Genomic DNA, 12802 nt, shown 5'->3' with positions numbered 1-12802 from the left:
CCTTTTGAGCATTTTCGTTGCGAAACACAAATTGAAATCATTTTACCCTCGAAAGAGTTTTCAATCTGAATTTTTATCACCAATTATTGTTGACAAAACCAGGCTTCTTCAAAACCCTGATCCAACATTTTTTGCTCTCCTGCAAGCCAAAATTTGTGCGTGCAATGTTTTTTTTTTCCAGTTTCCAAAAGCTTTTTGGGGCCTTGTTCATACCATTGTAAAAATTACAACCAAACCATAAAGGCAAGTAGGTCTGCATATGTGATATCTAATCCTTTTCTAAACCCCATTCACGTCAATCACCGTCGTAATGTTGACGCCGATGCACAAATTGTTTTTTTTATTACTCTCTGCCAAATGTTTACAGTGTAACAATGATCACCTGGAAGAATGCAATCATCCTGCCCATTTGGATCAATGTTTCTCCTTCCTGAGAACTGGACTCTGCAGCTGTAAAAAATACGATAAAACAAAATACAGAAAAGGATCATATCTTCGTAAACGACGTTACAAATCCAACATGACCAAAAACATGCCGTGTACAGCATTTGAAAAACAATTAGACATTGAAACAAAATTTTCAAGTCTAATCAGCTCCAGCATAAAGGTAATAAAAAATAATTAAAATGGGTACTCATAGGTGACATACCTCCTTCTCCATAGAATAGGAGTCCATTGTAAAACTTTGTTTCAGCCTAAAAAGAAAAATGAACACAAAATGAAAGGTCCAGCCAAATGGATGAGAAGCGATAGGGTTTCTTCTGGACGATTCATGGACAGGGTGCAAATAAATTTGGGGTAAGTGATTATCCGACTTAAATAAAGAAATTATCCTTGATGATATAAGCTTTCATTATGTTAATTATAAATTCGAAAGATATGGTTTGTAATGAAGATTTATCATAGGATGTATGCATGCATGTTCATTTTTCTTCATTATGTATGACAGTCCCACTTAAACCGATCGGTTGGAAGCTGTTGCTGGTGGACAGTGTCGGTGTTTTTATGGAGATGAAACTCCTCAATTGTATCTGTGCAAAGATGAGGCTTTCCCAGGACAAGGAACAGCAGGGGGCAGGAGGGAAAATGGGCATTGGAGGAGGATATTAGATGGAGGGGTGGGGTGAGGGTTCAATCGGGGCATGGCACCTTGCCCTGCCATTCCACTCAAGCTGAAACCCCAAAAGAGCAAAACTCGAGCTGACGATACTCACCTCATATTTCAGCTTATTAATTTCACAACACAGCGCTGCAAATACAGTGACGACTTTGTTCAAAACCTGCAAAATGATCAAGTTAATATTGCCATTATGTCAGCACAAACTTCACCTCCAAAAAACAACAACTAACTCTCCCACAGTTCAATTCACTACAATTGCTACAAAACACAATTTTATTCTGCAAAATGTGCATTGTAGAAAAGGCAAAATGAAAAAAACTGCAAGTTTGAGGGAGAGCCCATCAAAATAAATAAATAATTAAATAAATAAATAAATACTGTAGGCAATGAATTACCTTGTTGTCTGTACTGATTATATCAAGTACGGTGGTCTGTTCATATGGCAAGAACTGCAGGACAATAGAACAACACAGAACATAAAAGAAATCAAAACTCAAACCACAAATCTACTCATTCATCAAGCTATTATTTCCAATGGGGGGAAGGAGAGGAGAGTTACATAAATAAACAACTTCATTCATTGATGATTAAAAATAAAGAAAAACAAATAAACTGTGGGACCCCACTATTCGCGGGGGGGGGGGGGGGGTACGTTCCTGGAAAATGCCGCGAATGTCGAATTCGCGAATGCCGGGGCACCATTTCAGTGGGGAAAAGGAGGATAGGTTCCCAGTGGTTCGTGATTCAAAAGGAAGAAAACCAAAAATCCCATTAAAAACCGCGAATACACCTGGGGGAAAAAAAATAAAAAATACATGAACATGCCCGCAAAAAAACATGAATAGCCCGCAGAAAACGACGTGGGGGGGGGGGAACTGCCAATACGCGAATCGCAGGGCCGCAAATGTAGAAGTTGGTCACATTTTATGAACCGCAAATACACAGAGTCCACCAATAGCCAATAGCGGGGTCTAACAGTATTGCACAAAAAAAAAAAAACCAAGTCATATGGTCCTGGTGAAACATAGAAACCACGAGATATCATCCTATAATGGAGATATGACATATGTATGCATGTGTAGCCGAAACTCCAGGGATTTAATTTTTCACAAATTAAAATGAGTACATGACTTTTTGGGGAAACTGAAGTCATAATTAAATTGTAAAGATACGTATGCACACAAAAATAATTTAATTTGAAACCAAACAAATGAAAGAGGCACTCAGGAACGAAAGAACCAAGGGATTTCATGTTGATACTCGACCATATGTTCCAAAATGGAAATCACGAGGACTGGATATACAATGCTGTCAGTGTTTATCATGCAGGAAGGAATGATTATTACGAACCTGACTTTCCAAGAATAGTACAGCACTTAAAGGTCCACAGAATAAGGGGAATTTTTTTTTTTGTTTTGATGTGATCATATTGATTTTTAAGTAATAAACAAAGAAATGAACGTGGTTTTTAATTCTAATAATTTTTGAGGTGTTACAGAAAATTTACAGAAAACTGCCATGATGTAATTGAGGGAAAGATTCTCAGCACGCAACTCGCTTCAAACTCATCAGAAAGTGAATTTGACAAATAATTTTCTGATCAAGAATCCTCATATTACGACGATAGTCAAAATCATAATGTAGAAGGTACTGCAGGACCATACATATATGAAACTGAGGTCGAGATGATGTGGCGGGTTACGCGATATATGATCGCCGATTTTTGGAGGGCGGTGGCAATCGAACGTAAAAAGACACCAAAAAAAACCTAAAAATCTTTGTTTCAAGATATTTATTCAAGAAAAGAACAACGATGAAATATTAAGTGAATCCATATCTCTTCATTAAACAAAGCATTATTATTTTGATTCTGTGGACCTTTCAGTGTTTTACTGCTCGTCATAGACAGGCACTTCATATAATATATACAGTACCAGCAAATACCACCTGTCGCTTCGCTGACGAAAGGAGGGAGGGAGAAAAAGAGGGGGGAAGAGGGAGCAACAGGTGGGGGAGAGAGTGCAGGGAGAGTGAAGAGGTGGAGGGGAAAGGAGAGTGGAGGGAGGGGGGAGCGAGGAAGGGTGGGGAAGGGAAGACAGTGTGATGTGAGAAGAAGGAAAGATAGACGCGCGGTAGAGCGTTAATTACGATTCATACCGTCTCATCAAAATGATTCTGTATAGAACAACAGTGAAGATGGAAACAAAATAATGTCTGAAATCCATTTTCTTCCGGTCATACAATAAACATAGCCCGGAGACAAACTCCTGTCGGGACAAGTCTGGAGAAAAACTCCCGTCCAAACATAAATACTGCCCGGAGCCAAGCTGTTTGGAGATGTGGGAGAAAATAATTATATTAATGTACTCTCAATTATAATTGTTTATGGTGTTTTATAAATTTAATTTTTATGCTGTAATGTCAGTTATGCTTCCTTTTAGCCAAGAGTCTTTTGACCTAAATGTTGATACAATTAATGTCTTGCTATGGAACAAAGTGACCTGGTTGATAACACCAACTTTTGCCATGATTACATCATTCGCTTTTCACCTAGGAGACACGTATTGCATTTTGGAGTTCTTTGCCTAAGGCTTATCAGCCCCCTCCACTCTCCCAAAAGCTTATAAATGCCAGAAAATGTAATCTTGTTTTAGTGCAAATCATTCGAGATGCTTACCATCTCAGTGGCTTGTACTCCTTGGTACCAAGTAAAAAATAAAATTATCTGATGTAATATACTTTCCGTTGTGGACAGTGAATCAATTGTGGCTTTGATTTGAGTAACAGGATTTACTTCGAGTCGGTTAAAACGTAAACTACAAAATTCTACAACAGAGACAAACACCACCTGGCTGACGCATTGGGAGCCAAACTGGCCAGAGACAAACACTGCTCGGAGATGACTGGAGACAAACTCCCATCTGGACATAAACACCGCCAGGACACGTCGAGAGAAACCCTGCCCGGACACGTACAGAGAGAGACAGAGACAGACAGACAGACAGACAGACAGACAGACAGAGAGAGAGAGAGAGAGAGAGAGAGAGAGAGAGAGAGAGAGAGAGAGAGAGAGAGAGAGAGAGAGAGAGAGAGAGAGAGAGAGGAGAGTACTGCACTGTATTGGGAGGGGGTAGAGCAAGGATGAGACAAAGAGAAAGAGAGAGAGGGGTGGGGTTAGGGGAGTTAGCAGAAAGAATGTTATGCCTTATGAAACACACAAACACAAACACACACACCCGATATCAGCAACTTTTCGGAAATCGGTAGGTCAGAGTCAGTGTCATTACCAACTACAGTACTTACTGTATACAAAACAGAAACCTTGAGTAGCTTTCACCAAAAAACAACGTTGCATTTGTATAGAAGTTTGAGGGATATGTTCACAAACATTATTCTTCATAAACAGCTGTGCGTGACATTTTGGATTTTTATCCCAATTTTTTATTCTTCTATTTTTATCCAGATTTTTTATTCTTCAAATTTTGGGTGGAAAAAAAAATTTGGCTCGGTAATTAAGAAAACACTTTAATACAGCAAACGGCTCGGAAATTGGGTGTTATTTCACAACTCGCCCAGGGTGACATCGCACGAACCACTCGCTCTGAATGACATGGCGTGGCAAAAGCGTCCGCAGAGAGTAAACAGTTCACTCAGAATGACGTAGCAGGGTATCGCTATCGAAAATGGGTGCTCGGCAAGTGGCTCAAGCACCCATGCAAGTACTCCAATTCAATGGTTGATAAGGAACGGTTGGCCAGGCTGTCACTGCATACCGTAAAGGATACCTTTAACTTTTATAGCCCGTCTTCACCACGCACGCAGCAGTTTATGAAATAAAATGCATTCGTTCAAAAAATGACTTTATCCACAAAAGAGTTGCTGCTTAAAGGTCCCATGACACTCAAAACTTTCTGGTAATTTATATATTAACTTGACCTTCTGAGCGAATAAATCACCCATGTTTCTTTTTTTAAATAAAAAAATGGGATAATTAGACCAATATTTCAAACATTTCTCGTGCTTTTCACAACTTGCTATGCCCCGCCCCTCAAAAAAGTTGACTTCAGCGAAACGCAGGTCACGTGACCATTCACGTCATCTCCAGAACGCGACTTGCACAGAGTGGATTGATTAGATGTCACGCACCGTATAAAGTACGTACAAATGCATTGTGCACGTGTTTGCTATCTCACTGATCGTCTTAAATTCCTGTGATTGTTTCGTGGAAGTTTCCTCACACACAGAGACAAGAAATTCTGCTTCTGAGCTGTGTATGCACAACAATCACGAGGCAATTATTTACCCCTTTACTACCTTGTTGTAGTCATGTACAAATCCAATACATGTATGCACAATAAAGGGCTATACCATGTCCCCAAAATATAAAATGTGACTGTTGAACCTTTCCATTAAAAAAGAAACTTACAGGGATATTCAAGTAAAATACTAAAGATTAATATTGCATCATTTCAAGGCGCAAGGAGATAATTTTAAAATCAAACAATGTAAAAAACCTGCACCCACATTTTGCAGCTTATTGAATTGTTCATTGAAACCAGCCTGCTGGGATAGGTACGATTCCACATACATGCAAGCCAGGTATGGCTGCACTCAACATACATGGGTTTATTCTAAAGTGAAGGTACTGCTTTCATTGGCTTGCTATTCATTAACATTTAACCAAAATGCTGTAATAAATGAACAGGGAAAAATATGTTGGCACAACTATGAAAGACAAATTTTTCTGTCCTATTACACCACCTCAGAGCCTCGGGACTCTTACGCATTGACTTATACATTCTGTGCATGCTAATACAAGTTACTTGTAAACTCTAGAGTCTAGACTAGTCCGATAAATCCGTCGTCCATCCGACTAGTCCGATAAATCTGACGTGCTGTAGCTTTCTTTTATTATTCTCTTTTCTTCATTGTTTTCTACTGGCGCTACATGACGACAGTAGGAATAAAATAAATAAAAATGCAACAGAACGTCAGATTTATCGGACTACTCCAGACAATTGTGTCGCAAGGTGTGTTCTGCACACAACTTTTCATCGTATCCGGACAGCGAGATTGCTTCGTTTTATGAGCGGAGAGATACGGCCGATGACATGGGCTGGCCTTGCTTGCGATTCATTCGCCGCGGTGCAACATGTCCACTCCGCTACGCTGTGCTGCGCTGGTCACGTCACCTCACTAAAATATTTCTGATATCGAGCAGTATGCAAGTCGAATTTACATTATTGAATTACGAAGAGGGTTTAGTCTAACCAGTTGTTATTGCCAAGTCTTCCTTCGATGTCCTCCCGATCATCATGAAGGCCGGGAATTTCATCGCCATTTTCCTCTGCTTGTCCTGCTTCGGGCTCGAACTGGTGAGGCCGTATTCCATTTCCAGCTGCCTGAACTTCACCTCCCGAAACTACGTTATCCAACAATTCTCCATCCGATTCAGATCAAAATCCTTCATGTCTCTCACACTCATTGTCTACCAGACAAATCAAAGTCCATGTCATCCATTATTCAAAACCAAATGTTTGATTTTTTTAAAGCAGAAATGAACGAAGCGTTTGAGTCGATCAATCGAATGTGGAAACACACAGGAAGCCAATAGAATCATGTAGACCACCAACCCGAGTAATTTACGTGCAGCCTTTGTCGTCCTGCAGATGACGTCATGTGGGTTACGCCCCTTTCAGTAGATTTCGGCAGAATTTTTAGGGGCATTCCTGAAGAGGTTTGTTTTTTTAATTTTACAGAACGAGTATTGTGAAAAAAAATTGTCAGATCTGAAATCACGATGAAAAACTCCTATAGGACATTATATATATATATATATATATATATATATATATATATATATATATATATATATATATATATATATATATATATATATATATATATATATATATATATATATACAATTTCAGTACTTTTGGGTGTCATGGGACCTTTAATGCAGAACAACCCTGGCAAAGTTTTAGGCTGCTAAGTTTTATAATTTTGGAGTTATGGAGGACACATACATACACACCACACACCCCCCCACACTTTTATTAGTATTGATAAATCAAACCAATGAGACTACACTTTAAAGTGAAGACCACAACAAAGGACAGAAGTACAGCTTGTGCAAGAATGAGCACATTTAAAAAAAAACCTGAAGCGAGATGGGATCCAATGTGAAATCCCAAGAGTCTCCAACAGCACAGTCCAGCGCATCCTCGACGCCGTTGAGCTGCGAGACGTATTCTTCAAGAAAGCGACCATACTTCTTCACTTGCACTTCAGCCAATATTTCTACGGAGGAGAAATCAACAGAAACCTGCATTGGGTGAACATTCTCAATATCAACACATGCATTACATTAGTAGATGGCTGACAGTGTAGTGAGTACTATGGTGACAGTCAATTTGTCGGATATAGCGGGATTCTGGGTTATAAACTGCTAATGGTGGAAAATCCTGCACCAATACATCAAAAGTGGCAATCTTTACATCATGGTAAAATTATTAGCAGTGCAGTCTCTCAATATTACTTAGATTTGAGCTCCCCTCTTGGGACAGACAACGGAGACGTACCCACAACTGGGGAAACAGGAATGCAATGAGGAAACAGGGGTGCACCTGGACACATCCACTCAGAGGAGCACTTATTGGGCAATGATATAAAGTGTCAACATTGCTACGAGAGGAGTACGTCCCAATGCAACCCAGGATATCTACAGTCTATGACAGTACACATTTGATTTGATTCTTATTTTTACATCAATATACAAACAAACTGCTCCACCCAATAACAATGCAAGAGTATGACACCTCGTGTTCAAAACAATGTTTTTGGACATCTCTCTTCCACCTAAACAAACAAACAAAAAAACAAACCTCCATTGACATATTTTAATAAAACTTAAATTAGAAAAAACACATTAATAAAGAAAAACTTTAAGCTTCCTGTATCTGGGATATCTGTCCCACGAAGGACTTGGTTTTCACGGCATCAAGCTGAGCAAGATGTGAGACAGAGGTGCCAGCCCAGAAGGGAAAGCAGTACTCCATCAAGCTTCAGATGAAGGCCTTGTAGGTGGATAGGAGTTCACGTGTGCCAAGGAAGGACTTTGAACGATGGAGGATGCTCAGTCAGCAGCTGGCTTTGGAGGCCAACTTTGACATGTGGTTTCCCCCCAAAAAAGATCATGGCTGAGAGTGAAACCGAGGGGTTTTAATGACTGAACTTCCTCAAGAGGATTGCTATGAAAGTGGATAGGAGCATTTGCCAGATCACCCTTTTGGAGAGAGATAGTGTGTGTGAGATTTGTCAGGATTGAAAGACATATTCCAAGTGTTTGAACAACTTGTGCTTTTTTTCAATCTTAAAAGAGGGAAGAGGCTGCAGACTGCCCATCTGAAAGATGAGGGATGCCATGGTAGAGGGTGGCATCACTAGCAAATAGAAAAAGAGGATTTTCCAGAGAGTCAGTGAGATCATTGATGAAGATCAGGAATAAGACAAAGCCCAGAACACTGCCTTGGGACACTCCAGCTTTAACAGGAAGAGGTGATGAAAGGATTCCGTTGAGTGGCACACGTTGGCCACGAGGGTAGAGGAAGTCAGTCAGTCAGTCATATGTGGAGTTGGCCATGGATGCCATAGGCAGAGAGTTTGGAGCGTAAGGTGGGATGCTAGACTGTGTCAAAAGCATGGGCTATGTCCAGAGAGATGACCCTGACCTAATGTCTGACATTGAGGACCTTCATCCATTGTTGGGCGAGTCGAAGCAGGATGTCCAAGGTGGAGTGACCTGCTCTGGAACCAAATTGATGATCTGAGATGAGGTTGTTGGAGAAAAGGAAAGATTTCGTGTCAACTGCGATGATGGATTCCATGACTTGGAATCCATCATCGCAGTTGACAGGAAATCTGGAAGTAAGCTGATGATTGGAAGTAAGCTGATAAGTCTAGTTAAGGGGATCAATTTTTGCACCTATTTATGTAATGCAGTGATGTTGGCTGATTTCCAATCAGGAAAATGGCCGAATGCAAAGGATAAGGTGAAAAGGACAGAGAGAGGATGTGAAAGAGCAGCAGAGCAGGTTTTTAGAACACATAGGCTGATGCCATTCAGTCCAGTAGCAAATAAAAGTCAGAGTCAATGGTTGAAAGAAACTTCTCCACCTTCTCAGGTGCAAAAGACAGAGTCTAGGAGCAGTTGGGTAAGAAATGGCATTGACAAAATTATTGACACCCAAGACTTAATATTTGGTAACACAACCTTTGGACAAAATAACTGTAGTCAAGCGCTTCCAATAGCCATGAATGAGCTTTCTACAACTCTTGACTGGCAGTTTGGCCGACTCTTCTTGTGCAAACTGCTCCAGTTCTCCAAGATTTGAAGGGTACCTTCTCCCAACTGTTTTCAGATCTCCCCACAGGTGTTCAATCAGATTTAGATCTGGACTCATTGCTGGCCACTTCAGAACAGTCCAGCATTTTGTCTTGAACCATTCCTGGGTGCTTTTGAAGTGTGTTTGGGGTCATTTTACTGCTGCAAAGACCCATGATCTTCGATGGAGACCCAGCTTTTTGACACTGCGTTGAACATTGCACTCCAAAATGCCTTGGCAATCTCCTGATTTCATGATGTCGCGCACACATTCAAGGCACCCAGTGCCTGAGGCAGTACAATAACCACCCCCCCCCAAAAAAAATATAATTGAAAAAATATATATGAATAATAATAATAAATCACTGAACCTCCTTCATGTTTGACTGTGGGGTGGTGTTCTTTTGTTTGAAGGCTTCATCTTGTTTTCTGTAAACATAGAGATGATGTGCTTTCCCAAAAAGCTCAAACTTGATCTCATCTGTCCACAGGACATTCTCCCAGAAGGATTTTGGCTTGTTCAGGTATGTTTTGCCAAACTCTAATCACACTTTCCTATGTCTGTGTGCCTCTCTCTCTCAGCAGTGGGGTCCTCCTGGGTCTCTTACCAGAGATCCCCCTTTCATCGAGTTGGCGACGGATGGTGCGAGTTGAAACTGTTGTACCTTGTGTCTGAAGGTCAGCTAGAATCTGTTTGGCAGTTGATCGATGTGCTTTCTCCACCATTCGAACAATCCTTCACTGCAATCTTCGATCAAGTTTTCTCTTGTGGCCACGTCCAGGGAGGTTGGCCACAGTGCCATGGGTCTTAAACTTCCTGGTAACATTGCATACGGTGGACACAGGAACATCAAGGTCTCTGGAAATGTACTGGTAGCTTTGAGATGGTCCATGCTTGGCCACAATCTTGTGTCTGACCTCCTCAGACAATTCTCTGGTTTTCTTTCTTTTCTACATGCTCATTGCAGTACACACAGTGACAAAAAACAGCAGAATGACTCCTTTTCTCTATTCAAATGGGTTGGGCGAGTGATTTTACATTGCATGCACCTGCAACTCACCGCAGGTGAGTTCAATTCCAAAGTAAAGGAGAATCACCTGCTTGAAATTTAATTCTTTCTAACAACTTCTAAAAGGTGCCAATAATATTGTTACTGATTTCAGAAGAGGATCCGACTAATGCATACAAACATTTAGGTCCTCAGACAGTTAATACCTGAAATGCATGTCCAGGATCGACCCATCCCCATATCTGGTGGGATTCTAACTTTTATGCGTTGAGAAGGGTAAAGAATAGATTCCCTTTCTTATGGGATGGCCTTTTTCTTTTTACGACAGACACATTCATACACGTGAGAGAGCCATTAGCCCAACGGAGGCTCATCTAACCTCTTTCCGTCGACATCGACACCCACCTCTTTCCGTCGACGTCGACACCCCGTTCAGCAGCTCTATGGACGCTAACTGGCTCTTTTTCGTATCGGGCTGAACATTGAGGTGATAATTGTTGACGTTTTATGAGCGCTTCACGTTATCGCTCGGTAATTCTGACAAAAGGCTGCTTTCTGCCGTTCGTCTAGTCGCAGTTACAGTGCCATTGCAATGATCGCGAGATTGGCAGTTTGTCACGTGCACCAATAGACAAGGTGGATTTGGCTGAAGTCTGCTTGAAGCTCCACCCAGACTGGCTGCCTCTAAAAAAGGACGAGAGGATCGTTGTTTTCAGTCGGTTGACAATTGCTGGTTGCGGTTCTTAAAGCTGAGAGTTTTGCGACAGTTTGTGTCAGTTGGTGACAGCTGGACGACGGCTATTTTCAGCTCGTCAGTTACAGTCAGATGGTTGCTCCAGTCAGTTATAGTCAGACAGTTGGTGAGCTGGCGACAGTCGAGTTTGTGACAGTTGGTGACAGCCTCACAGCTTCTCACAGCTCCTAACAGCTGCCCATCAGTTGTGGCTCCTGACGGTGGGTGACGGTTGGACCATTAATGCTGGTTCTGCTCGAGACCTGCTCTTGGCGTACCTGATTCCTGGGGGTGACGACGGGATGTTGATTGGCATTAACACCTGTTCGCGAGTGGGTGCATGGCAAGGCACATTTCAGGACGTTTTTATTTGACGTACGACGACTTCTACTTGGTGAGCGAGACTGGAATTCTCTTCCCCCGTGAATGATCTGCTGGGTACCCTTGTCTCGTGTTTAATTGTAAAGTAAGGCATAGTGATAAGCATCTGCTTATTGTCTGTTTTTCTATCAATGCCTGATTCATTCTTTATTTGCTTGAGATTATTTTTATTGATTTGAATTTACTTATTTTCACCAAAAGGAAATAAAAAGTTTTTTTTTATTTATTTTGTCCTTATTAATAGATTCCTTGTTGACGTTTCAACCTGTCCGTACTTATCCTTTCCTTCCATTGATCCAGCATTGGCCGAACCGAGATAGACGAGGAGGTAATTACCAAACTAATTGACTTGTACAAACGGGGATGAACCCCCTCATAATACACTCGGTACCCGTGGCCGTAACAATATTGGCCGGGCCATTTTAGGATTTATGTGTGGAATAGGATAAGATTTCGTAATTTTTTCAGCTTTTCTGTTTTGTTCCATTGCAAACCAAAGAAATACATTTGTGGGGACCAAAATATTTTTTTAAATTTAAACAATTTTCTGGAAGAAATGGTGCATTATTTGAAAAAAGTGCAAGGGTGCCAATAATTTTAGCCATGACACATGTGTCATGGTGTCGAAGAACAACATGTGCAGCATTTATGAAGGAGATACAAGGGTTGAAATGCATCTTTAAAATGATTTTTAGCTCACCTGGACTTCAGTCAGGTGAGCTTATGCGATCGAGCAGTGTCCGTGAGTGAGTGAGTGAGTGAGTGAGCGAGCGAGCACTTTAGTCATTTTCGCTTCAACCAAACACGATTTTGATGAAAATTGGCCACAAGCTTCATATCTGATGCCTAACGAAGGTGTATCAACCGCATCAAAATCTGTGCTCATTAAGGGAATCCACAAGGGGTTTATTGACTCCCCACAAAATAGGTATTTGCTCTCTTCTTCAAGACTACACACACAATTTTGATGAAACTTGACCACAACATTCTTCACCCTTAATGTACCAAAGTGTATCGACTGCATCAAAATCTGCACTCATTAAGGGGGTCTTCGGGGAGGGGTGGTGGGTTGACCCCCCCAAAATAGGTATTTGTTCTCTTCTCCAAAACTACACACGGAATTTTGATGAAACTTAACCACAACATTATTCACCCATCATGTACCAAAGTGT

General features: G+C 41.0%; 1 protein-coding gene across 3 annotated transcripts in view; it reads right to left on the bottom strand.

The window, feature by feature from the left end:
- The window catches only part of WASHC4 (WASH complex subunit 4), a 150769-nt gene that overhangs the window by 114555 nt on the left and 23412 nt on the right, over nucleotides 1-12802 (bottom strand). For all 3 annotated transcript variants that reach the window (XM_085894150.1, XM_085894151.1, XM_085894149.1), the window contains exons 2-6: nucleotides 7284-7423; nucleotides 1516-1569; nucleotides 1215-1280; nucleotides 650-695; nucleotides 383-450 (exon numbers count right to left, since the gene is read on the bottom strand). In XM_085894150.1, coding sequence (XP_085750276.1) covers nucleotides 383-450; nucleotides 650-695; nucleotides 1215-1280; nucleotides 1516-1569; nucleotides 7284-7423 — 374 coding nt within the window. The remainder of the gene's footprint in view (nucleotides 1-382; nucleotides 451-649; nucleotides 696-1214; nucleotides 1281-1515; nucleotides 1570-7283; nucleotides 7424-12802) is intronic.

This window comes from Eptatretus burgeri, chromosome 9 (genome assembly GCF_056783735.1).
Source record: "Eptatretus burgeri isolate ZD-2024b chromosome 9, Ebu_testis_v1, whole genome shotgun sequence".
In the NCBI taxonomy this organism is placed as follows: domain Eukaryota; kingdom Metazoa; phylum Chordata; class Myxini; order Myxiniformes; family Myxinidae; genus Eptatretus; species Eptatretus burgeri.
The sequence above is the reverse complement of the archived record's forward strand: the minus strand, read 5'-3'. Positions and strand labels throughout refer to the sequence as shown.